This window comes from Boleophthalmus pectinirostris, unplaced genomic scaffold, assembly GCF_026225935.1.
Source record: "Boleophthalmus pectinirostris isolate CB_2022bp ecotype Guang Dong unplaced genomic scaffold, ASM2622593v1 HiC_scaffold_16, whole genome shotgun sequence".
NCBI classification, from domain to species: Eukaryota; Metazoa; Chordata; class Actinopteri; order Gobiiformes; family Gobiidae; genus Boleophthalmus; species Boleophthalmus pectinirostris.
Genome location: NW_026571095.1, coordinates 35,008,144 through 35,031,433, shown reverse-complemented (window position 1 = coordinate 35,031,433; position 23,290 = coordinate 35,008,144). Strand labels below are relative to the sequence as shown.

The following is a 23,290-nucleotide window of genomic DNA, read 5'->3' as shown; positions in this document are numbered from 1 at the left end:
GAAATTACATCTTTTTGAAATGTTTTAATCAGACAAACCTGTGCACATGAATCTGTCCTGAATCACTGCAGCAACATGAAGTGTAAATATGTAAATAATGTTTGGACGTGATGACTCAGACTGAACGGGACTGTGACAAAGTGGGCCTTTGTCTTATTTTAAATTCACCTTAATTTATGTTAAACATTTTGATTTTGGAAAGACACCTTTTGCTTTGCTTTACCTGGAATTGTTACTCACCTGGGGGAGGTACTTCCTGCTGGGCGGAGTATAAAAGGCAAGCAGGTGTCACCAATTAGGAAGACTTCTGTGCAGGTATTTGGTGTTTTGCTTTGAGTTACTTATTTTTTGTCTATTTGTATTTTTGTTGGTTAAACCCAGAAGTCTGTTTTTTTTAAATAAATTTTGTCCACGTAAGACACCTTTTTTGTGTCATCTGCCTCCTACTTCGACCACTTTGGCCCGTTTCCCCACAGGGACAATAAATGGTAAATGGTCACATTTTTCTATAGCGCTTTTCCACCTTCAAGGCACTCAAAGCGCTTTACAACAATGAACCACTCACCCATTCACACACCAGTGTACACAGACACTGTGGGCAAGGTGGGTTAAGTGTCTTGCCCAAGGACACAACAGCAGCATTCATCTGTGGGAGCTGGAATCACACCAGACAACCTGCGGGTCAGTGGATCTGACCGCTCATCCTGATGTTTTTTTGTTTTGTTTTTTTTCAAGAGCTGGATTCAAACCGCCAACCTTCACATCAGTGGGCAAATGCTCTACCAACTGAGCTACTGCCGCCCCCAATAGTTTGACTTATTGATTGACTGGATGAATAATTGCATTAATATATGTACATTGTGTTTGATTTTATTGGCATATGTACCAATTCTGACTCAGCCTGTCCAGAGACTGAAGATGGAAATGAGTCATTTTGCTGTAACCTGCACAAACACAGACAAGGCAAGTTTATTTGTAAAGCACAATTCATACACAAAATAATTCCAAATGCTTTACAGAATAAGAAATATTTATTATTAATTAATTCATCATTGCATTTATATCACACATTTCAAAACCCCCAAAGCATTTTACAGTTCATTATTCAGTCACTTCACACTCAACGGTGGTAAACTACTATTGTAGCCACAGCTGCCCTGGGACAGACTGACAGAAGCAAGGCTGTTAATCTGTGCCATTGGTCCCTCCGACCACCACCAACACTCACACACACCACATTCATACAAGGCAATGTGGGTGAAGTGTTTTACCTAAAGACACAATCACAGTTTTTTGTCACTGATGCCTCCTGTGGCTCCTGATTTTCCCAGTGTTTCCATCCAAGTCCTGACCAGGCCCGGCCCTGCTGAGCTTCTGAAATCTGACAAGATCATGCTTTGACAAACTGGTATGGCCATAAATATAGTAAAATCAGAATAAAAAACAAATCAAAACATGAATAATCATCATAAAATTAAAAAGAGAGAGAGAGACATTAAAGGTTGTATGGAGGATTTTTTGTTTGTTTCAAATTGTCAATGAAAGTTCAAAATAGAATTATAGAGACGCAGCAGCCTTGTAATTATGATGACCAAAAAAAAAAAAAAAGAAAAAAAAAGAATGAAAATCCATCAACTGTGGACATGGTGGGGGCAGATAAACATCAGCCAATAGATAACAAGGCTACCTCATTTTCTATTGGCTGTTAGGTTGTCAATCAAACTCCCTACGTTTCTAGCGTCAACGACTTGCCGGCGCGCTGGGATTACGTGGTTTACGTTCGCCTCTCAGGCACTGATGCCATTTACTCAACCAGCGCAGCGGTTCTTGCCGTCTTTTTCGAACTGTAGCTTCCTCTCAGTTTGCACAAAGTTTGTTGTAATGGCCGACAAGAATCCACGACCAGTTCGCCGCAAAAGAAAGTCAGTTTTTGATGTCGCGGGAAGAAGAAGAGAAGGGGAAAAGGAGCAAAGCACAACATTTAAAAAAGGGCAAACAGTCGCTGCATTTCTCTTTCCTTGGAAAATCTTTTATACAACCTTTAAATGAGAGAGAAGAGTGTGGAATGAAAACCTTTCAGTCAAATGCACAGTGAAAGAGAAATGTTCTGAGTCTGGATTTAAACAGAGTCAAAGTCGAGTCTGTGTGAATCTGAAACTGACTCCCCTTGTTTAGTCCTGACTCTGGGCACCAGCAGGACACCGGTATGTAAGTGTGTGTGTGTGTGTGTGTGTGTGTGTTCTCTCACATCTCGTCCATTTCCTCCTTGTTCCAGTAGTCCAGCACAGAACTGCAGGTGTAAGATGCTGCAGGGAAACAAACATGGAGCGACAGAACCAAGTGGCGGGCAGAGTGTACAGAAACATCTGTGCAGAGTACGAGGCTGGAGACCCCAGGATTAAGGTGGGAAACACCAGATACAGACAGACAGGACGGTGATGGACCAACCAGACATAGTGGTGGTGGATAAACAACAGAGCAGAGCCGTGGTGGTGGAACATCACAACACCAAGAGATGGAAATATCAGGAAAAAGGAACATGAGAAACTAGAGAAACACCAGGGGCTCAAGGAGGAGCTGGAGAAGGTCTGGAAAGTGAAGGCATCAGTGGAGCCTGTGGTGATTGTAACAGCAGATACCAGGAAAAACCACAAACATCTCAGTCCAGAAAAGTGCAGGACTGAAACAGAAAAGATACTGAAGAACTGTCAGACTCCCAGGCCTATAAATGTATGTGTGTGTGTGTGTGTACAGTACATTATTAAAAAAAAAAAAAAAAAAAAAAAAAAAAAAGGTTTGGGGTTAAAGTTATATTAAATATTTATTAAGTTTCGTGATCAGATTTCATAAGCAACCACATCATTTCTGAAACTATGTCTTGAACAGTTTTGGATTAATATTATAAGTTTTTCTTTTTCCCACTCCTTTTTGAGAAATGTGCTTTTCTTTTGTTTACAGTGTATATGTAGTATATTTATGACTATTGTTTCTCTCTTGGCACAAACTCGAAATAAAAACGAATCAATCAATCAAAAAAAAAAAAAAAAAAAAAAAAAAAAAAAGCACCGTTATCTCCCATCAAAAATTATGTACATTTCATTGTGTAAATAATATTTTTTTTTAATTATCAAATCAAACTAAATAAAAAACGTTTGCGTTACCATTTATGTGTAATTAATAAAAAATAAAAAATAAAATAAAAAAAATTAAGTTTAAGCGAAACATAAGCCCCGCCCACTTCCGCACACGTGCCTTTGATAAGACGCGGTGTGCGGTTTCTCCCGGAGACTCGAGTTTTTCGTGATTTACAGAAAAACACACCACAAATAGAGATCGTCTCATCGTCTGCGTGAGTAAACATTTTATTTTATTGAACATCTAGAGCTGGAAATAATTTATAAACTAACCGAGGTGGACGAGGTTTTGTTTTTGTCTAAACAGAACTATTTCATATTTACCACTTTTTTCTGGTCTGGTTTTCCTCCATTTGTGAGCTGTGTTTTTGTAATTTTCTTGGGAATTATTCCATTAATATGCTTATCTGCGATTCTATTGAGTTGATTTGATTAGATTGCATTTCTATGTTATGGAGATGGTAGTGGGAGGTACAGTGGGTTTACACTTTGTCCCCTGTCCCTGCAGATTTATACAAAACCAGTGATTTGTCCCAGTTTTATACAAGAAATGTCCCTATTTTTAACAAATTTGATCCCTGCCAGCAGTAAAGAGAAGCATAAATTGACGTTTGTTTACGTAAAATACAGAAAAGCTGCTTAAAAATGACCAAAACAGAAAGAAAATGTGACTGTACTGACTCACATTAGTGCCAAATGCAGAACAATTTTCCTTAGTTACGAACTAATTTTATAATTTTAACCCCGTCCCAGTTTTTTATTTAGAAAATCTGGTCACTGTCTGTAATGGAGACGTGTAGATCTACGTCCTCCTACACAAGCATCAATAATAAAAGTGCAGGAGCTTGGATGAAAATGATTAAAATGAGTTTGAAAAGCTCAGAGCTGCATTTATCTGTCTTTAACCTAATGACTAATACTAGTACTTTCGCTTTAGTATAATCTGTAGTCAGTGTTGGGAAGGTGACTTTTAAAATGTATTACAGATTACATACACCAAAATGTAGTTTGTAAGGTAACCCATTAAATTAAAGTGAGTAATGTAATCTGAATACTTTGGATTACTTGATTTGCTGTAGAGAAGCAAAGACGAGGAAATCGTAACATAAAAAGTTTTGTCTGATAAAAGAAAATAAAAAGTCCAGACTTTACTGAACCAAATAAAAAATATTATTGATAGAAGACGAGGAGACACGTCCACACAGCAGGATTTAGTCCTGGTTTAGATCTGGTTTAATTCTGGTTTAGTCCTGGTTTAGTCCTGGTTTAGTCCTGGTTTAGACCTAGTTTAGTCCTGGTTTAGACCTGGTTTAGACCTGGTTTAGGGTTTAGACCTGGTTTAGTCCTGGTTTAGACCTGCTTTAGACCTGGTTTTAGTCCTGGTTTAGACCTGGTTTAGACCTGGTTTAGTATCCAGCAATGAGTGGAATTACAGAGAAAAAAAAAAAGGATATAGCCCCAAATGTGAAAACAGGAAACTCCTGCCGTGTAATCCATTTATTTCAACAAAGTAACTGTAATCCAATTACCACTCACTGAAACAGTTAACTGTAACTGAATACAGTTACTCATAATTTGTACTCTGATTACTTAACTCTGGTACATGTAATCTGTTACTCCCCAACACTGACTGTAGTAACATACAAGCACACAGAGGCTTAACCTGGCAAACTGTTTCACCCCCAAACGAGGTGTAAAAGTGAATAAATAACAATTGTTTTTTAAAAACACTTCCCCATCCCCCGTTTCTCTCTGAAGAAACATGTGCTCAGCAAGAATGTGGAGGACACGAATGGGGCAGTTTGTCTCCACCCTTGGTTCTTAATCTTTTACTTGTGTGTTAGGGATTTTTAATGTAGTTTATTTTTATTTTAATGCTTTTTGTTCAACGTGTGGATAATCAGAAGGTTTGTTGGGGACAGGAGTCTGTGTGTCTGCAGGTTTCTTCACACATGTTAAGGTGTGGTCCAGACGAAAAGCAAAAAACACACGAAAGACAATGAAAATGTAAATCTCAACATGAATATTCGATCGATTTCTGTGACACCTAAGTCTTTTCAAGCTTCAGTGTGTATTAGGGCCAGGAATAACTCAGAAGTTGCCGATACGATACATACCTCGATACAGTGCACTTTCAAATTGGTACAATATGTTTCAAATCGATTTACAGTTCAATAAATAAAGGTTAAATCGTGGCTGTGATACTGAAAGTCTTTGTTAATCCACATCCTGTGCTAAGTGAATATGAAATATTATACTGAGCTCCAAAGCAAGAAAAATATCTGATGATGTTTTTTGTTTTGCCGAAGCGTTATTTAAAAATTAAAAAAGCTTTTGGACATTGGCCACCTGAGTGTGCTATGCTTTTTTCACTTTTATTTTGCTGTTCCTTGTATTTTCCGCTCAATTTCATTTCTCTCCACCGACTAAGTTAGGAATCAGAATCCACTAGACAGTTCACAAAACCCCAGAAGTTGTAGACGGCGCACCGACCAATCAGCTGTGAGCTGTGAAGTCATAATGTCAAACTCGTGGCGTCTGTCTGTGTCCTTTTTTGTGGAACAGCACAACAGTAAACAAAGCGTCGCGATGGATGTAGACGAAGACAGACATTCTGTGTTGGCAACGATTCCCGAGATCGAGGATTTAAAGCTGGAACAAAGAGAATGTTTGGTGAATTTTATCAAGGGGAAAGACGTTATTGCCCTTCTTTCCTACGGGATTTGGAGCATTACAGACGTCACGACCAAATAACAGCGATTGGTTAAATAAAAAAAGTCTCTGCCTACTGTCGAGCGAACGAATCCTAATGCTGCGAGGTCAGGCGGTTTCCACGAAGTGAAACCAGCTGATGAATGAGGCTATACTTTTGCACCGCTACAAAGTTCATATGAAACACAAACATTTTAATCATCAAAACCGTGAAAAGGTCAAATGTGTCGCATAAATGAGTTTCCTTCCACTGAACAAACAACAAAACTGTAGCTGTAACAAAATAATTTAGAAAAATATTGTAGGGAAAGGTGCCTGTTCAGGGCCTGGTCCCCCATTCTGACAGAATCCACAAACCAGGAACCTAGAGAAGTCGGTTCTGCCTGACTGCCTCTTGGTATTTACAACCCCAAGAGAACCGACCTTTGGTGCTTTCACCCCTCCCTTCCCCCACGCCAGGTGGGACATGAATCAGAAGTGGGAAATTGACATGGCTCTGCTAAAGTGATAAGGACTGTTAAATAATGACATTCCTCATTTTGCTTTGAAGAAACTGACCCACATCATCTACATACCAGACCATCAGGCGCCAATGCTTGGACCGGTTAAACCCACGATGGACTGTGGTTGCCACTTTTTGGACACTAGAGAAGGACTGGATTAAACGCATCTTGATAACTAGTTACAAATGTTTTTAACTGTGTTCTATATAAGGCTCATGTTGATGCAAGATAAGTATGCCACATTGCTTAATTCATGTGTTCATGGTCTCTTGTGTGTATTTCATGTCATGTTCCCGCGGAGGTATTTACGGTAACTTCACGGCGTGTTTTCGGACAGACACACCTTTGATTTCTCTGTATGAATCATCGGCTAATGTTATCGTAAACAGTTATGAAGTACCTGAAAGTGGGAGGTTATCAAATTAATATTTACAAATGATATTTGTACGGGGACCAGTTCAGCTCAGACCTGGGCGTGCCTTAAATTTGCATATAACAACGCCCACCAAGCGCACTGACCAAAACGAAGCCTCACGCGCGAAAACATCGCTTCGCCTTTCTTCGCTCTTCGCCTTGCCTCGCCGCCGCGAGGACCCGCCGAGGAGGACCAGGGAAGACGGCCGGTCGGAGAGACCCAGGGGGAGCTGTAACAGACCTGGAGTCGCACCTGCCGAGAGCTGAGGACCAGAGCCGGTGAAGGAGGCGTGGACCGCCCTGCCCGAGTACCGTCATCACGCCGCTGCCTGCCCGTGCGCACGACCACCGCCGAACCCCGCCATCGCCGCATTCCACACGGACCGAGAACAACATCGCCAAGTAAGGCTGGTTCTGAACAGTGAATGAATAAGGGTTGGCATCCCTCTTACGATTGCGTCCAATTATTCCCAAGGCAAGCGCAGTAGCGACTTAGCGAAACGCCATAACTGAGCTAAACTGAACCCCGTTTTTATAACTACCTCAGGTTGTTAAAATCGGTGCTTTAATGTTACGTAACCAGAACTTGGAAGCTGGTGTCTAGTTATTGTTTGTTAATAAACCACACAAAGGAATTTGCTGGTTTCAGTGATTTTTCTTAAAGTTATCATCAGGTCACTTTTTCGGGTACGTTCCCTTCAGATTGATTAAATTGATAAGTTGTTGTTGTCGTATATGGTTAAGTTTGATTCGGTCAGAATCTGGTGCCCCGCAAATGTATTGTGAATGTTCGTCAAAAGCTAAACCACATGCCCAACACGCACATCTTACAACACGTCAAGTCGTATTTCTCCTACAGTATACCAAAAGATAGTCTTGGCAATATATAGATACAGCAGCCCATGATATTGATACTGCATCATCACATTAAATGATACGATATATTCACTTCATGGAAAACATCTGATCTCGCAGCATTAGATTTCGTTCGCTCGACAGTAGGAGGTCACTTTTTGTCATTTAACCAATCGCTGCTGTTTGGTCGTGACGTATGTAATGCACCAAAATCCCATAGGAAAAAGGACAATAACGTCTTTCCTCTTGATAAAATTCACCAAACATTCTCTTTGTTCCAGCTTTAAATCCTCGATCTCGGGAATCGTTGCCAACACAGAATATATGGTTCTTCGCTGATTGGCTGGTGCCTGAACTCACACTTTCGGGGTTTTTGTGAACCGTCTAGTGTATTTTGATTCCTGATCTAGTCGCTGGAGAGAAATGAAACAGCGGAGGCACTAGGTGGCACCAGCCTGACTATCTAATTATTAGTAACCACATTATAATAACAGTAAATATAGTGAGAGACTTTCCAAAAGGTTTGAACTGATTTTCTATCTTTATATTTCTCTGTTTGTTCATAGAAGCGATTTTCATCTGGACCCATGGCCTCACCGTCTTTGCCTAAAAAGTTCCGCTGTGACCAGTGTGGGAAATCCTTCTCCACCTCTGCTCACCTCAAAAGACACTCTGTGCTTCACTCTGGCGTCCGTCCGTACGAATGCGACCAGTGTGAGCAGACCTTCACCCAGGCCTGCCACCTCAAGAAGCACCTGCAGACCCACACCGGAGCCAAACCCTTCACCTGCGACCAGTGTGGCAGCAGCTTCACCACTGGGGGGAGCCTCCGCCGACACCAGCTCATCCACACCGGCGCCAAGGACCACACGTGCGACCAGTGTGGGACGGCCTTCACGCTTTTAGACGATCTGAAAAAGCACATGCGCATTCATTCCGGCGAGCGTCCATACCGATGTGACCAGTGTGGTAAAACGTTTCCGTGGGTTAAATCATACAAAAAACACCTAAAGATCCACAGCGGACTCAAGCCGTGCACCTGCGAGACGTGCGGGAAGTCCTTCATCTCGAGCACGGTTCTGAAGCAGCATATGAAGAGCCACAGCAAAGAAAAGCCCTACACTTGTGCCGAGTGTGGGAAAAAGTACAAAAGCGCTCAGGCGTTTAAGCTGCACTGCGTTCTCCACTCGGGACTGAGGCCGTATCTCTGCGACCGCTGTGGGACGAGCTTCACGAACCCGTCGTCGCTGAATTCTCACAACCTCAAACACACACGGGAGCTGGTCATCCCCTGTGAGGTCTGTGCAAAGGTTTTCTTCACCAAACCAGAGCTGAATCAACACATGAAGGTGCACAAGAAGATCAAGGCCAAACAGAAGAACTAAACCATTTATCACTTTTACATTTTGTAAACTGTAAAGCGCAATTTAATTATAGAAATGGGAAGAACCGAATGAACTCCATCAGTTACAAAATCGTAACTAGATAAAATGTGTTTTTATTATTGTTGAAAATGACCACAAGACTTGCATAACACACATAAATGCATAACACACTCAGATGGTCGATGTCCAAAAGCTTTTTTTTATATTAACGTAACATTTTGGGGAAAAAAAAAAAGCCTTCGTCAGATATTTTTCTCGCTTTGGACCACAGAACTATCCAGGCTGGCGCCACCTTGTGCCTCCGCTCAATTTCATTTCTCTCAGCGACTAGGTCAGGAATCAGAATACACTAGATGATTCGCAAGAACCCCGGAAGTTGTAGATCGCGTATCAGCCCATCAGTGAAGAGCTGTGAAGTCATGACGTCAAACTCGTCACGTCTGTCTGGGTCTATTTTGTGGAACAGCACAACAGTAAACAAAGTGTCGAGATGGATGTAGACGAAGACAGACATTCTGTGTTGGCGACGATTCCCGAGATCGAGGATTTAAAGCCGGAACGAAGAGAATGTTTGAATTTTATCAAGGGGAAAGACGTTATTGTCCTTCTTCCTACGGGATTTGGAGCATTACATACGTCACGACCAAACAGCAGTTATTGGTTAAATTAAAAAAGTACCTGCCTACAATCAAGTGAACGAATCCTAATCAGACGGTTTCTACGAAGTGAAACCGGCTGATAAATCAGGCTACCACAGAAGACAAACAAGAAAAATATCTGACGAAGCCTTTTTTTTTTTTTTGCCAAAACGTTATTCAAAAATTTTAAAAAAGCTTTTGGACATCAGCCATCTGAGTGTACTATGCATTTTGTCACTTTTATTTGCTGTTCGTTGCATTTGCAAAGGCATTTGGAAACATACGATGACGGCTCTGTTCGCAGTAGTACCGTATTTTCTGGGCCATTAGACTCACTCTTAAGCCTCTAATCGCATCAAAAAACGGCCACGTGCCACAATCCAGAGCGCCCCATACATGAATCTACTCTGGTGTCCCAGCACGACTTCAGTAAACTACAAAGCCGCAGACAGCGACTGCACAGCGAAACACACCTGCAGACACACTCGTCACTCCACGCCGACGAGGAACAGAACGGAGGAACGAACCGAAAAAGCGAGTCCAATGTGCCACTTCTAGACACGACTGAACAACTGAGTCACCGTGAACGCCACAAACCAACAAAACCACTCACCCATCCAGCTGTTGTGTTTCCTTTAAAGTCCCACACGGTTTATTTGTGAAAAAAGTTTGAAAATAGACCATTTAATGACTTAATGTCTTATACTCCAGAGCGCCTAATAGTGCGGAAAATACGGTAAGTCAAAGTCTTGGAAAAATGAGAAAATGTCCCAGTTTTCGTCATCTCCATGCCTTTGTAGTGTTCCGTTATGTTCGTCTCATCAACCACCCCTCAGTTTTAAGTGCAGAGCTGTGGGCGGGGGAAGGGGGTTGGTGCAAACAGAATTTTTCTGAGCACTCGAGCGTCGATCGCAGGAACATATAAGATTATTCTAACCTGCAAGAATCACTCATAATTACACAAATGCAACATAATGAAGAGGTGACACTGGGTAAAAGCTCATAAAGGCAATTTTGCACAATTATTCTCTTTTAAAATAATAATCTAGTCTATACTTTTGACACTAAAAGCTCCGGTTACATTTTTGTGCCAAATGTAATTGCCTTACTGTAAAAACTATGCTTATTATTGTATGTTTAATGCATCTTTTTTATTGAGACTATACAAACACTGATAGAAAACACAGACTTTTGTTTTAAATTGGAGTCTTGAAGAAGCTTTAGCCTGAATAAAGCATCAGAGATAATGATTCTAATTTATCAAACAAATGGAGAAAGTTGATGTTCTAATACAAAAGTGAAATGCGTCTGTAATGTTTGTTAAATCACTTTATAATCCTCTGTTTGATATGAATTCACTGTGATGAAATAAACCCCTAGGCCCAGTCTGCGGTCGACCTTTCCTCGTCTGCTGTTTAATTTGAGTCATTATCAAGTGTCCACATTATAATCAACTCACAGTATTTTTTTGTTGTTGTTATTTACCTTTTTTTTTAAATCTGACTCTGTCCTAGAACCTTGTTGCCTTTTCAATATAAAACCAAAAATAAGAAAACGAACAACCAATTTTCTTCATTATTTGTGCCTCCGAACTGAACCAGGACTAAACGAGGTCCGAGACCAGACCAGGACTGAGACCAGGACTTAGACAAGGACTGAGACCAGGATTGAGACCGGGAACAGGACCAGGACTGAGACTGGGTTCAGTCGAATGAACGAATGATACACGGATTCTTCTCCTTTACAAAATGCTCCAAATTCTCCATTCTGCACTCGTTCAGACTTTCAGAGCAGCCGATATTCTCATAATATTACGACTTTATTTTGACTACGACTTTATTCTCATAAAATTACTACTTTATTTTCGTAAAATTGCGACTTTTTCTGGCTTTGATTTTATTCTCATAATATTATGATTTTAATGTCGAAATGTTACGACTTTATTCTTGTAGCATCAGCATTTTTTATTTTTTTTTTTTTTTTTATCTGACCCTTATACTCCGTCGTAGTTTTATTTAATATTCTACAAAACCCTCTGTGCACATCGTTTCTTTTTGGATCTGTCCGCACGTGCGCTGCAGCTCATCCCGACTCATTAACGCCCCTTTTGTCGCGCTGTTGTGATTTATCGATTCCTCCTCCTCCTCTTTCTCCAAAAAAAAAAAAAAAAAAAAATTTAAAATCACCCGGGGGCCCTCGCTCTGTGCCCTATCCGCGCTCGGGCCCCTCTGCCTCCCACCTGGCCCCCGCGCGCGGCCCCTCCTCGCTCCTCCATTGTTGTGCGCCTCGGGTCGTACCATTCCCCGGGTAAGACGCGGGGGTGTTTCGGCTGGAGGAGGAGGAGGGGGGTTCTGTGCGTTTGTGGCTCGGGAAGATGAGATGCACCTGAGCTAGCGCGGCCATTCATCCTTTTTGCGCTTGTTTTTACGTATTTTTTTGGTTCGCGTGGCGCACTGGGCGGACCGGGGCGAGACGCGCTGTGGATTATTTTGCGCGTAAAACAAAGCGTATTTTTGGTTTTGTTTTTGGTTTTTTTTGTATTTTTGGAGGGGGGGGCTGTGGATTGAGGTGGAGGCAGAGGAGCTGGACCATTGTCTCTCTCTCCTCGAAACCCAAAATACCACAGCGGTGTCGCGAGCTCCGTGAACATGTTGTGGATGTTGGCGTTGGCGTGCGCTTGGAGGAGTTCTGCCGCAGCGTCCCGTAAGTACCACATCGCACAAAGAAGGAGGGGGCGCGGGTCCGGGCGGAATGGGACCAAAGCCTGGACCTGGTGCGCCGTTTCCAGGCCCGGTGAGAGGAAAATAAACCCGTGAAAATGTCCAGTCGCGCTTAAAATCCCCAAACGTGGGCTCGGTTCGGTTTTGGCGAAGTGTGCGCGCGCAGGGTTTGGGGTTTTGGGGGTTTTGGGAAATGAAACCAGGCCCCGGTGCTTCGCTCATAAATCATAACGCGTGACGTGGAAGGTGAATTACTCAGACTCTCGGTGTGGTGTTGTTGGGTTCACGCGGGACGATGTTAAGTCCTGGTTTAGTCCTAGGTCTAGGTCTAGTCCTGTTTAAGTTCTGACTCAGTCTTTTAAAGATTGTAAGTTTTAGTCCAGGTTATTTGCATCTAGTTTATTCCTAAATAACAGCTGGGACCGAGACTAAACCAGGACTAGGACAGGACCAAAACAAATCTACACCAGGACCAGGACTAAACCAGGACCAGACCAGGATCATCACTTCATAATTGGGACTACCAGGACTAAAACTGAACCAAACCAGGTGTACATCAGGTCTAAACTGGGTCCAAATCAGGATCATCACTTCAAAATTGGGACTCAACCTTGACCTAAACCTGGACTAGACCAGGTACATGAGGACTAGGACAGGACCAAAACAAATCTACACCAGGACCAGGACTAACCTAGGTTCAAATCAGGACCAAACCAGGATCATCACTTTTATAACTGGGACTAAACAGGGCCCCAACCAGGATCAAAAACAGGATCATCACTTCAAAACTGGGACTCAACCTTGACCTAAACCTGGACTAGACGAGGTAAACCAGGACTAGAACCGCACCAAAGCAATTCTACGTCAGGACTAACCTGGGTTCATACCAGGATCAAACCAGTACCAAAACCAGCATCATCACTTCAAAATTGGGACTAAACTCCGACCTAAACCTGGACTAGAACTAGACCAAACCATATCTACACCAGGACAAAACTGGGTTCAAACCAGGACCAAACCAGGATCATTACTTCAAAACTTGGACTGAACTCTGACCTAAACCTGGACTAGAACAAGACCAAACGAAATCTACACCAGGACTAAACTGGGCCCAAAAAAGGACCATCACTTCAAAACTGGGACTACACCCTGACTTAAACCTGGACTAGACCAGGTAAACAAGGACTAGAACTGGAATAAACCAAGCCTACATCAGGCCTAAACACGGGTCAAACTAGGACCAAAACCAGGATTATCACTTCAAAACTAGGACTAAACCCTGACCTAAACCCGTAACCAAACTGAGTCTACATCAGGACTAAACTGGGCCCAAACCAGGATCATCACTTTAAAATTTAGACTAAATCCTGACCTAATACTGTAATAGACCAGGTAAACCAGGACTAGAACCAACCCAAACCAAATTTATACCAGGACCAGGACCAAACTGGGTTCAAACCAGGACAAAACCAGGATCATCACTTCAAAATTGGGATTAAACCCTGATTTAAACCTGGACTAGACCAGGTAAACAAGGACTAGAACTTAAATAAACCAAGCCAAGCCTACATCAGAATTAAACTGGGTTCAAACCAGTACTAAGACCAGGATCATCACTTCAAAACTGGGACTAAACCCTGACCTAAACCCATAACAAATAAACAAGGACTTGAACTGGAGCAAACCGAATCTACACCAGGACTAAACTGGGCCCAAACCAGGATCATCAATTCAAAATTTAGACTAAATCCTGACCTGATACTGTAATAGACCAGGACTAGAACCAACCCAAACCAAATCTATACCAGGACCAGGAGGAAACTGGGTTCAAACCAGGACAAAACCAGGATCATCACTTCAAAACTGGGACTAAAACCTGACCTAATCCTGGACTAGACTAGGTAAACAAGGACTAAAACCGGACCAAACCTAATCTACACCAGGACCAGGACTAAACTGGGTTCAAACCAGGACAAAACCAGGATCATCACTTCAAAATTCGAACTAAACCCTGACCTAATACTGGACTAGAACCAGGCCAAACCAAATCCACACTAGAACTAAACTGGGCCCAAACCAGGATCATCACTTCACAATTGGGACTAAACCTTGACCTAAACCTCAACTAGACCAAATAAACAAGGACTAGAACCGGACCAAACCGAGTCTACACCAGGACTAAACTGGGCCCAAACCAGGACCAAACCAGTCCAAGAGTCTGAGTATGAAATGTTTTTTTTTTGTTGGTTCATGTCCTGGTTTTGTTCTTGGTCCTGAAAGATCCTCAGTTCAGATTCTGTGTTGTTCTTGATCTCCTTAGTCCTAAATTAGACCTGGTTTAGTCCCGGTCTCACTGCTCGTTGTTAAAGTTTTGATTTATCTTGTTTAATCTCTGTTTATTCTCTAGAAATTGCAGTTTTTTTCAGACTTCTCTGCGTTATTGGGTCGCCCCGTGCCGCAGTATGAATCTAAACTAGGGCCACTGCACTGAACCAAATGCAAATCCCACACTTTAAAAAACTGACTCGACAAATCTACTTTTGTTCACGAGGAACTTTCACAGCGTCTGAAACTCCAGCGCACGTTTTGTGTTCCGGAGAAGAGATGGGCTTTTCTGAAACACGACACTTCGTTATTCAATTGTGTAGAAATTAATGCTCCCAACGACACGAGGAGGAGTGTAGCTGTAGTGTGGGAAATAAAGGCAGGTGTACAGTCATTTGGTATTTTTTTATTATGGTGTAAACGTAGAAATAGATTATGGGTCATTCCTGAAAAAATTCTAGGAGGTTTACTCACTTTCCAATAAGAAAAGTCCCAAATTTTAGCTCCCAACTCCTTACAGTTTTGTCATTAAAAACAGTTTTGTCGACTCTGCCCTGACCTGTTTTGAGCAGAGTTTTTCAGATTATTGCATCTAAAAAACTATTTTAGGTCGAGTTAAAATTTGTCAAATGTACTTGTAGAATCTGGACTTTTACACGTGTGCATTTGGTTTATCACAGATTTCTAGAGGCTTGAATTTGCTCGAAAATTTTACTCTTCAAATCTGAGAGCGTCTTTGAAGGACTGTGAAAAGTGCAAGAGGTTTGATATTGAACATAAATCTTTACACTAGAGGTGTAACGATATCATCACAGACAGTGTCGGGGAGTAACAGATTACATGTACCGGAGTTAAGTAATCTGAGTACAAATGATGAGTAACTGTATTCAGTTACAGTTACTGTTTCAGTGAGTGGGAATTGGATTACAGTTACTTTGTTGAAATAAATGGATTACACAGCGGGATTTTCCTGTTTTCACCTTTTGGGCTAAATCGCTTTTTTTTTCTTTTTTTTTTTTTCCGGTAATTCCACTCATTACTGGAAACTAAACCAGGTCTAAACTAGATCTAAACCAGGTCTAAACCAGGACTAAACCAGGTCTGAAACCAGGTCTGAACCAGGTCTAAACCAGGTCTAAACCAGGACTAAACCAGAACTAAACCAGGACTAAACCAGAATCTAAACCAGGACTAAACCAAGACTAAACCAGAACTAAACCAGAATTAAACCAGGACTAAACCAGGTCTGAACCAGGTCTGAACCAGGACTAAACCAAGACTAAACCAGGTCTAAACCAGGTCTAAACCAGGTCTAAAACCAGGTCTAAACCAAGACTAAACCAGAATTAAACCAGGTCTAAACCAGGACTAAACCAAGACTAAACCAGAATTAAACCAGGTCTAAACCAAGACTAAACCAGAACTAAACCAGAATTAAACCAGGACAAAACCAGGTCTAAACCAGGTCTAAACCAAGACTAAACCAAGACTAAACCAGGACAAAACCAGGTCTAAACCAGGTCTAAACCAGGTCTAAACCAGGTCTAAACCAGATCTAAAACATTATTTATATTATATTTGGAGATCTTCCCACCGAGACAGAGTGAGACCCTTGAGCCTCTGTTCTGCTCGTGTGTGAATATCTTGGTCGTAGATGAACGTGTCTCTTGTGTTTTAGATGAGAAATGACAATTTTAGTCTTTCTGATAAACATAATTTTGTCATTTAAAGGCGTTCGGCAATAAATGGGAGTAAACATGCACTGTCTGCCTTTTTATCCCACCACAAGCTCCAGATGAAAATACTCAGTTCCACCTTGTGATGTCATGTCATACTGGATGGGCTCCACTGTGTTTTTAAACTCCACACACATTCACTATTCACGATATCAGCCTTGGAATTAATTGGGTCTTTCCACGTTAAATCTCTTAAATGTCCCTGCCCGACCATCTCAGATTTGACAGGAAAAGTCCCAAGTTTTAGTTCCCAGCTCCTTAGTTTTGTCATTGTCCAGTTTATGTTGGTGTGTGCTGTCATTTTTTTGGTATAACATGGTAAAGATGGTACCAAATTTATTTTTTTCCATTTTTTACACTTAATATCTTCAGGATCGTTCGTCACAGAGGCTCAGTTTTAAAATACAAAGTCCACAGTGGCTTGTGTGGGAAGGTTTATGTTCAGTATCAAACCTCTGTCTTTGAAATTGCACTTTCCACAGTCCTCAAATTTGAAGAGACGAATTTTTTTCAAGCCTCCAGAAATCAGTGATAAACCAAAAGCACATGTGTAAAAGTCCAGATTCTACAAGTACATTTGACAAATTTGAACCCTTTTGACCTTCAAATAGTTTTTTAGACGCAGCAATCTGAAAGTGTCTCCTCTGAAACTCTGCTCAAAACAGGTCAGGAGGAAGTTGACAAAATATTTTTTAACGACAAAGTGTGTGAACCTCCTGGAATTTTTTTTCGGTCAAATCTGAGACGGTCTGGTGTGGGCGTTTCGGAGATTTGGCGTGGAATGACCCAACTGTTTCTACGTAACAAAAGGAAAAAGGAGCTGTTAACTTGAATAGTAACTTCGGAAATGTAGCCAGACAAATAATAAAGACTTACTCAAACACGTGAATGAAACAAAACTCAACTCCAGGTCTGTTTTTGATGACGCGATGTGCAATACGGGATCATTAAAGTTTTGTTTTTTGTTTCGCAGAGAAGTGCGAGGACAGCCTGGCCACTCCTCTGCCCTACAGCTTCTTCAGCAGCTCCTCCGTGTTCGGTCGAGATTACGGCGCCGGCTACGGAAAACTACAGCGCAACCAAGGTACGTGTGTCAAACAAAGAGTCGTCCTCCCTCTGAGCCAGATGTTCAGACGGCGACAAGCGAGCGAAAAGTGAAAAAGAAGCCCCAGTAACGACTTTAAAACGTATCACCTTGGATTTTTGTCACCTCTACGTCTCTACAGTTAAAGAATTGACTCGGAGTGGCTTTATTTATCGCCTTAAAGGGGTAACTCGAGCTTTCTCCGGAGTCAGAGAATTCACGCTCGACTGTGATTGGTTAAATCCACCTGTCAGTCACTCAGAGCAGAGGCTGGAGGAGTGACGCGGCTCTGAATCGCTCTTGAACACACTTCTGGGGGTGGTAAAATATATGAAATCAACTGTGACACTGAAATAACATCATTTCTTGTGTGAAAAACTACAGAGGATTTTCAAATAACATGAAATCCCGGTCTATTTCAAACTTAAAAAACACTTTAAGACAGAAATTGGTCGACCCAAAGGACAAAACACAGAGCCACAAACAAAGCAATGTGGTTTACTCCATTCAGTGTAGTGAAGACTGAAGTGGAGAAAACGAAACAGACACTTCACAAGAGACGAGAGAGCAACACAGGACCTCAGTCTGATGTACGTCTCCATCTAAAAACCACGGGACACTCCTTTGAGGACAGTGAGGAACAGAGCTGAGCCAGAGAAAAGATTTGGTTTGAGAGGGGAGTTAAAGAGGCTGTTTTTGTTCGGAAAGATAATGGAGGACTTGGACACCATCTATAACCTATTTACAAGTCCATCCTCAGACCTAAATTAAAACAAAGGGAACAAAAGGTGTATCCAGGTCGGGTCCAGAGGTGTGAAAAGCTCCATTTTGGTCCTGAATGATTCTGCTAATCAGGACCCCACACTCACCCGGTCCAGATGAACAGGCCGAACTACAAACAGACAGTGTCGGGGAGTAACAGATTACATGTACTGGAGTTAAGTAATCAGAGTACAAATGATGAGTAACTGTATTCAGTTACAGTTACTGTTTCAGTGAGTGGTAATTGGATTACAGTTACTTTGTTGAAATAAATGGATTACACAGCTATATCCCTTTTTTTTTCCCGGTAATTCCACTCATTGCCAGACACTAAATCAAGTCCAAACCAGGTCTAAATCCAGATCTAAACCGGGTCTAAAACTGGGTCTAAACCGGGTCTAAACCAGGTCTAAACCAGGTCTAAACTAGGTCTAAACTAAACTAAGAAAACCAGGTAAACCAGGTCCAAACCAGGTCCAAACCAGGTCTAAACCAGGTCTAAACCAAAACCAGGTCTAAACTAGGTCTAAACCAGGTCCAAACCAGGTCTAAACCAGGTCTAAACCAGGTCAAACCAGGTCTAAACCAGGTCCAAACCAGGTCTAAACCAGGTCTAAACCAGGTCTAAACAGGTCTAAACCAGGTCCTAAAACTAGGTCTAAACTAAACTAGGTCTAAACTAAACCAGTTCTAAAACCAGGTCTAAAACTAAACCAGGTCTAAACTAAGAAACTAAAACCAGGTCCAAACCAGGTCCAAACCAGGTCTAAACTAAACCAGGTCTAAACCAAAACCAGGTCTAAAACTAGGTCTAAACTAGGAAACTAAACTAGGTCTAAACCAGGTCTAAAACCAGTTCTAAAACCAGGTCTAAACCAGGTCTAAAACCAGGTCTAAACCAGGTCTAAACTAGGACTAAACTAGGACTAAACCAGTTCTAAAACCAGGTCTAAACCAGGTCTAAAACCAGGTCTAAACCAGGTCTAAAACCAGGTCTAAACCAGGTCTAAACCAGGAAACTAAACTAGGAAACCAAACCCTAGGTCTAAAACCAGGTCTAAACTAAAACTAGGTCTAAAACCAGGTCTAAAAGGTCTAAACAGGTCTAAACCAGGAAACCAGGTAAACCAGGACTAAAACTGGGTGTAAAACCAGGTCTCAAACAGGATTTAACAGGACTAAATCATGCCGTGCGGTCCGTGTCTCCTCCTCTTCTATCAATAATATTTTTAATTTGGTAAAGTAAAGTCTGGACTTTTTATTATTTTTATTTTCTTTTATCAGACAAAAACTTCTTATGTGAAGATTTCCTCGTCTTTGCTTCTCTACAGCAAATCAAGTAATCCAAAGTATTCAGATTACATTACTCACTTTAAGTAATTTAATGGATTACGTTACAAACTACATTTTGGTGTATGTAATCTGCAACCTGTAGGGGATTACATTTTAAAAGTCACCTTCCCAACACTGCAAACAGAAACTGTAAACATGTAGGTGTGTTAGTTTCAGAGTAGTTTCAGTGTAGTTAGCTCCTCCCTGCAGACAGATGATAAGGAAGTTTGCACCAACATGCATATTCTGATTATTGGACAAGAAAACCCTTTATATTTCGACGCGGACAGTTCACAGCAGATTTATTTTGACCTCAAGAGCTGCTTTTACAATAAATCTGTACTGGAATACGACTTTTAGCTTGAATACTTGAGAAAAAAAACACGTACAGGGTTTTTAAATTTGAACTACTTGATAGATCCTTCAAGATCCTCTCTGAAAACCATCCTTAAGTACCAGACGTTTGTTAATCTTCTGCTCTTCTGTCCCGCGTCAGGAGCGGGAGGATGGGTGCCCCTGGACTCGGACCGGTCGCCGTGGTTACAGGTGGACCTCGGGGGGAGGCGGGAGGTGGTTGCCGTGGCGACGCAGGGCAGGTACGGCAGCTCGGACTGGACCTCGAGGTACCGGCTCCTCTACAGCGACACCCAGAGGAACTGGAGGCCCTACCTGCAGGACGGGAACATCTGGGTGAGGGGGACTTTTTGTCAGCGTAACGGACGTTAGTTCAGACGCACCTGAGTTATGGTTTTATATTTCTGTAAAACAAAAAACGGTACAAAGTTCAACGTCTTTTCTGTCAGGAGAAATGAACAAAAGTCTTCAGAATGGATTCAAATGGATTCTCGTGAGATTTGTTTGTACACATTCTCACGAGAAAACATCTTGAGATAGTTCCACTGTGAAGTTAATATTGGCCAAAGCAAACAAAACAAACATGGCAACGCTGTGTCCTGTCGATTTGAGCTCCCAAACGCTACTGCGCATGTGCACGACCCCCAAGCTCTGTTGTGGTCCGTTCAGACTGCAGCATCAAAAACGCCCCAGACGCCTTTATTTGGACGCCTTTGCATTTGAGTTCAGACACTCCTGACGCACGCCTTGAACGCCGTGGACTAACAGGAGAAAAATACTCGATGCCCTGGAAGCGCCCAGTCTCGGTCTTTTCCCAGAACGATGGCAGACCAGGCTGAGAGTGACTTTAGTGTATTTATTATTACAAGATGCAGACGTGTTATTATTTGCCAAAAAGTAATATAAAAAAAAAAAATAGGCCATGACAACTTTTGAGGATTGCCTCATGGGGGCAGAGGGGCTGGGGGCCGGTCAAAGGGGCGTGGTGGGCCAGAGTCGGCCCGCGCGCCTTAGTTTGATGACCCCTGGTGTAAAGTCTGATCACCGTGTGCAAACAGCATCAAGCCCAAAGAAATATGTTGTAAAACTGGGGAGATTTGGTTTTATTGGCTCTATAAATCTATAAACGTTAAAATGTAAGGTCGCTTATTTTGACGGGGGTAGCGTGAATCGATAGACGTCACTGTCATTTCGATAGAACATGTCAGACTTACTCCATTTTAGTGAAAATACAGATGATTTTTTTTTTTTTTTTTCACTTTATTTTTATTGGATATGATAAATTTATAAACATAACAAGAAAAACGGGAACGGAAACAAAAGCCTTGGTGACACTTTTGCATAAATAATGTCCGTTTTTCCCATTTCTTCTTCATTTGTGCTTCTTGCAATCTCAGTCTATAAGTTATTTTTTCCATTAGATAGAAGTCTTTTACTGATCCTTTGATGGCACAGAAGTTTGAATTTATTTGTTTGGAGCATAAGCCCCTTGAGATGTGTCACCATCTGGTTTTCGAGGGGGTCCTCATAAATACAACAACAAAAGACAGAAACAGTCGGGCAAACAGTAGGAGACAGAAATTCAAATAAGCATCAAAACAACAAAATCAACACAACCACAAACACACACACACAGTCACACTCACTCACGCTTGACTGTTTCACACATAATAAAACAAATTTGAAAAAAAAAAAAACTAGAAAAGCACTCAGAGAGCGCAGACCTCCGCCAAGGACTACCCCCATTTTTTATATAAATTGCGATAAAATCAGTCTTCTGGATCAGATCCGGATCAGCCTTTGGAATATGAAAGAGGATCCCATTGTCCATCCCTGAGTCAAATTTCATGGGGTTTGGTCAATAATTAACCGAGATATTGAGAAACAAATTTTTGGCCCCATTTACCACAATGTTAACTAAAATTTCAAAGTGATCCAGAATCCAGGATTTCTTCCGGATCACCCCCAAAATGAAATCAGTTCTTCCTTTTCACATTTCCAACAAATCCTGAAAATTTCATCAAAATCGGTCCATAACTTTTTGAGTTATGTTGCTAACAAACAGACAAACAAAAACAAACAGACAAACAGACAACACAGACAGAACAGACAACAGACAAACAAACAGACAAACAGACAAACAGACAAACAGACAGACAAACAGACAGACAGACAAACAGACAGACAAACAGACAGACAGACAGACAGACAGACAGACAAACAGACAAACAAGACAGACAAACAGACAAACAGACAGACAGACAGACAGACAGACAGACAGACAGACAGACAGACAGACAGACAGACAAACAAACGCCAGCAAAAACATAACCTCCTTGGCGGAGGTAATAAACAGAGTTCAAAGATAATCACAGGATACAACAAGATAAACAACAAAATTCAACAAAATAATCAAAAACAATGACATGTGTTATGTAAATGTTGAACCAGAGCATTTTTAAATAAAGGGACAGAAGTTAAAGATTGTTCCAATCAGAAGCAGCTTTATATTTAAATGAGTATTTTCCAATTAGTTTTTTGACTCTTGGGACAACAAAAAATATCTGATCTGCATAACGTAAACTATAAGAGGATCTGAATGGAATTAAATACTGTTTAAGATATTCAGGAAAAGTGAGATTAATACATTTAAAAATAAATAATAACCAGTGAAGTTGACGTCGGGAGGACAGATGAAGCCAGGACAGTTGGTGATACGTCGTACAGTGGTGAGTTCTGAAGGGACAGCGGAGAATGAATCTGCACAGACTCTTCTAGATAAACGTTGAGTGGCTGGAGAATAGAAGTTGTAGTATTTTGATAAATGATATCGCAGTCTTCTAAAATGGGAAGAATTAGTTGTGAAATAATCTTTTTCCTAACAGAAAAGCTAAAACAACTGATGGACTGATAAAGTCATTTTAAGCGATATGGAATTTTGTGCCTCAGTTCCTGGTTATTGATTTTTTTTGGCAGCTAATGACATGACTTTGAACAGATATACATCGCTTTGGTGAATAATGTTTTCTGAGAAGTTGTATAGGACAGACCAGTTCAGGTGACGAGGGGACAGAATATCCCAATATCACAAACCATTTCCCAAAATACAGTCATATTTGCACATTTCCAAAATATACGAGAACGGTCCACATTGATCTCTCCACATTTCCGCCAACTCAAAAATACAGATGATTTTGTTTGTGAAAAATGTAAAGAGGGAATATGGAGTAAGAAAGCTGTCAAAAATATTCGTGCGCATAAAATAGAAATCTGTGCATATTTGTCTGTAGTTGCGCATAAAATAAATATTTGTAAACTCTCAAATGAGTCCAGTCG

General features: G+C 41.4%; 2 protein-coding genes across 3 annotated transcripts in view; both read left to right on the top strand.

Moving 5' to 3' along the window:
- The first annotated feature begins 3,252 nt into the window (after positions 1-3,252).
- On the top strand, positions 3,253-11,044 carry LOC110168030 (gastrula zinc finger protein XlCGF8.2DB-like). Of its 2 annotated transcripts, none has more exons than XM_020933435.2 (2): positions 3,253-3,349; positions 8,185-11,044. In XM_020933435.2, the coding sequence occupies exon 2, from the start codon at positions 8,206-8,208 to the stop codon at positions 9,001-9,003; it is 798 nt and encodes a 265-aa protein (XP_020789094.1). In that variant the 5' UTR covers positions 3,253-3,349; positions 8,185-8,205; the 3' UTR covers positions 9,004-11,044. The 2 variants fall into 2 exon arrangements, with proteins under 2 accessions (XP_020789094.1, XP_055007456.1); XM_055151481.1 differs by having other exon boundaries at positions 3,268-3,349; positions 8,188-11,044.
- A 1,176-nt stretch (positions 11,045-12,220) lies between these two features.
- The window catches only part of cntnap2b (contactin associated protein 2b), a 46,323-nt gene continuing 35,253 nt past the window's right edge, over positions 12,221-23,290 (top strand). The window contains 3 exon segments of the mRNA XM_055151444.1: positions 12,221-12,344; positions 17,396-17,506; positions 20,097-20,290. Coding sequence (XP_055007419.1) covers positions 12,290-12,344; positions 17,396-17,506; positions 20,097-20,290 — 360 coding nt within the window. The 5' untranslated portion in view covers positions 12,221-12,289.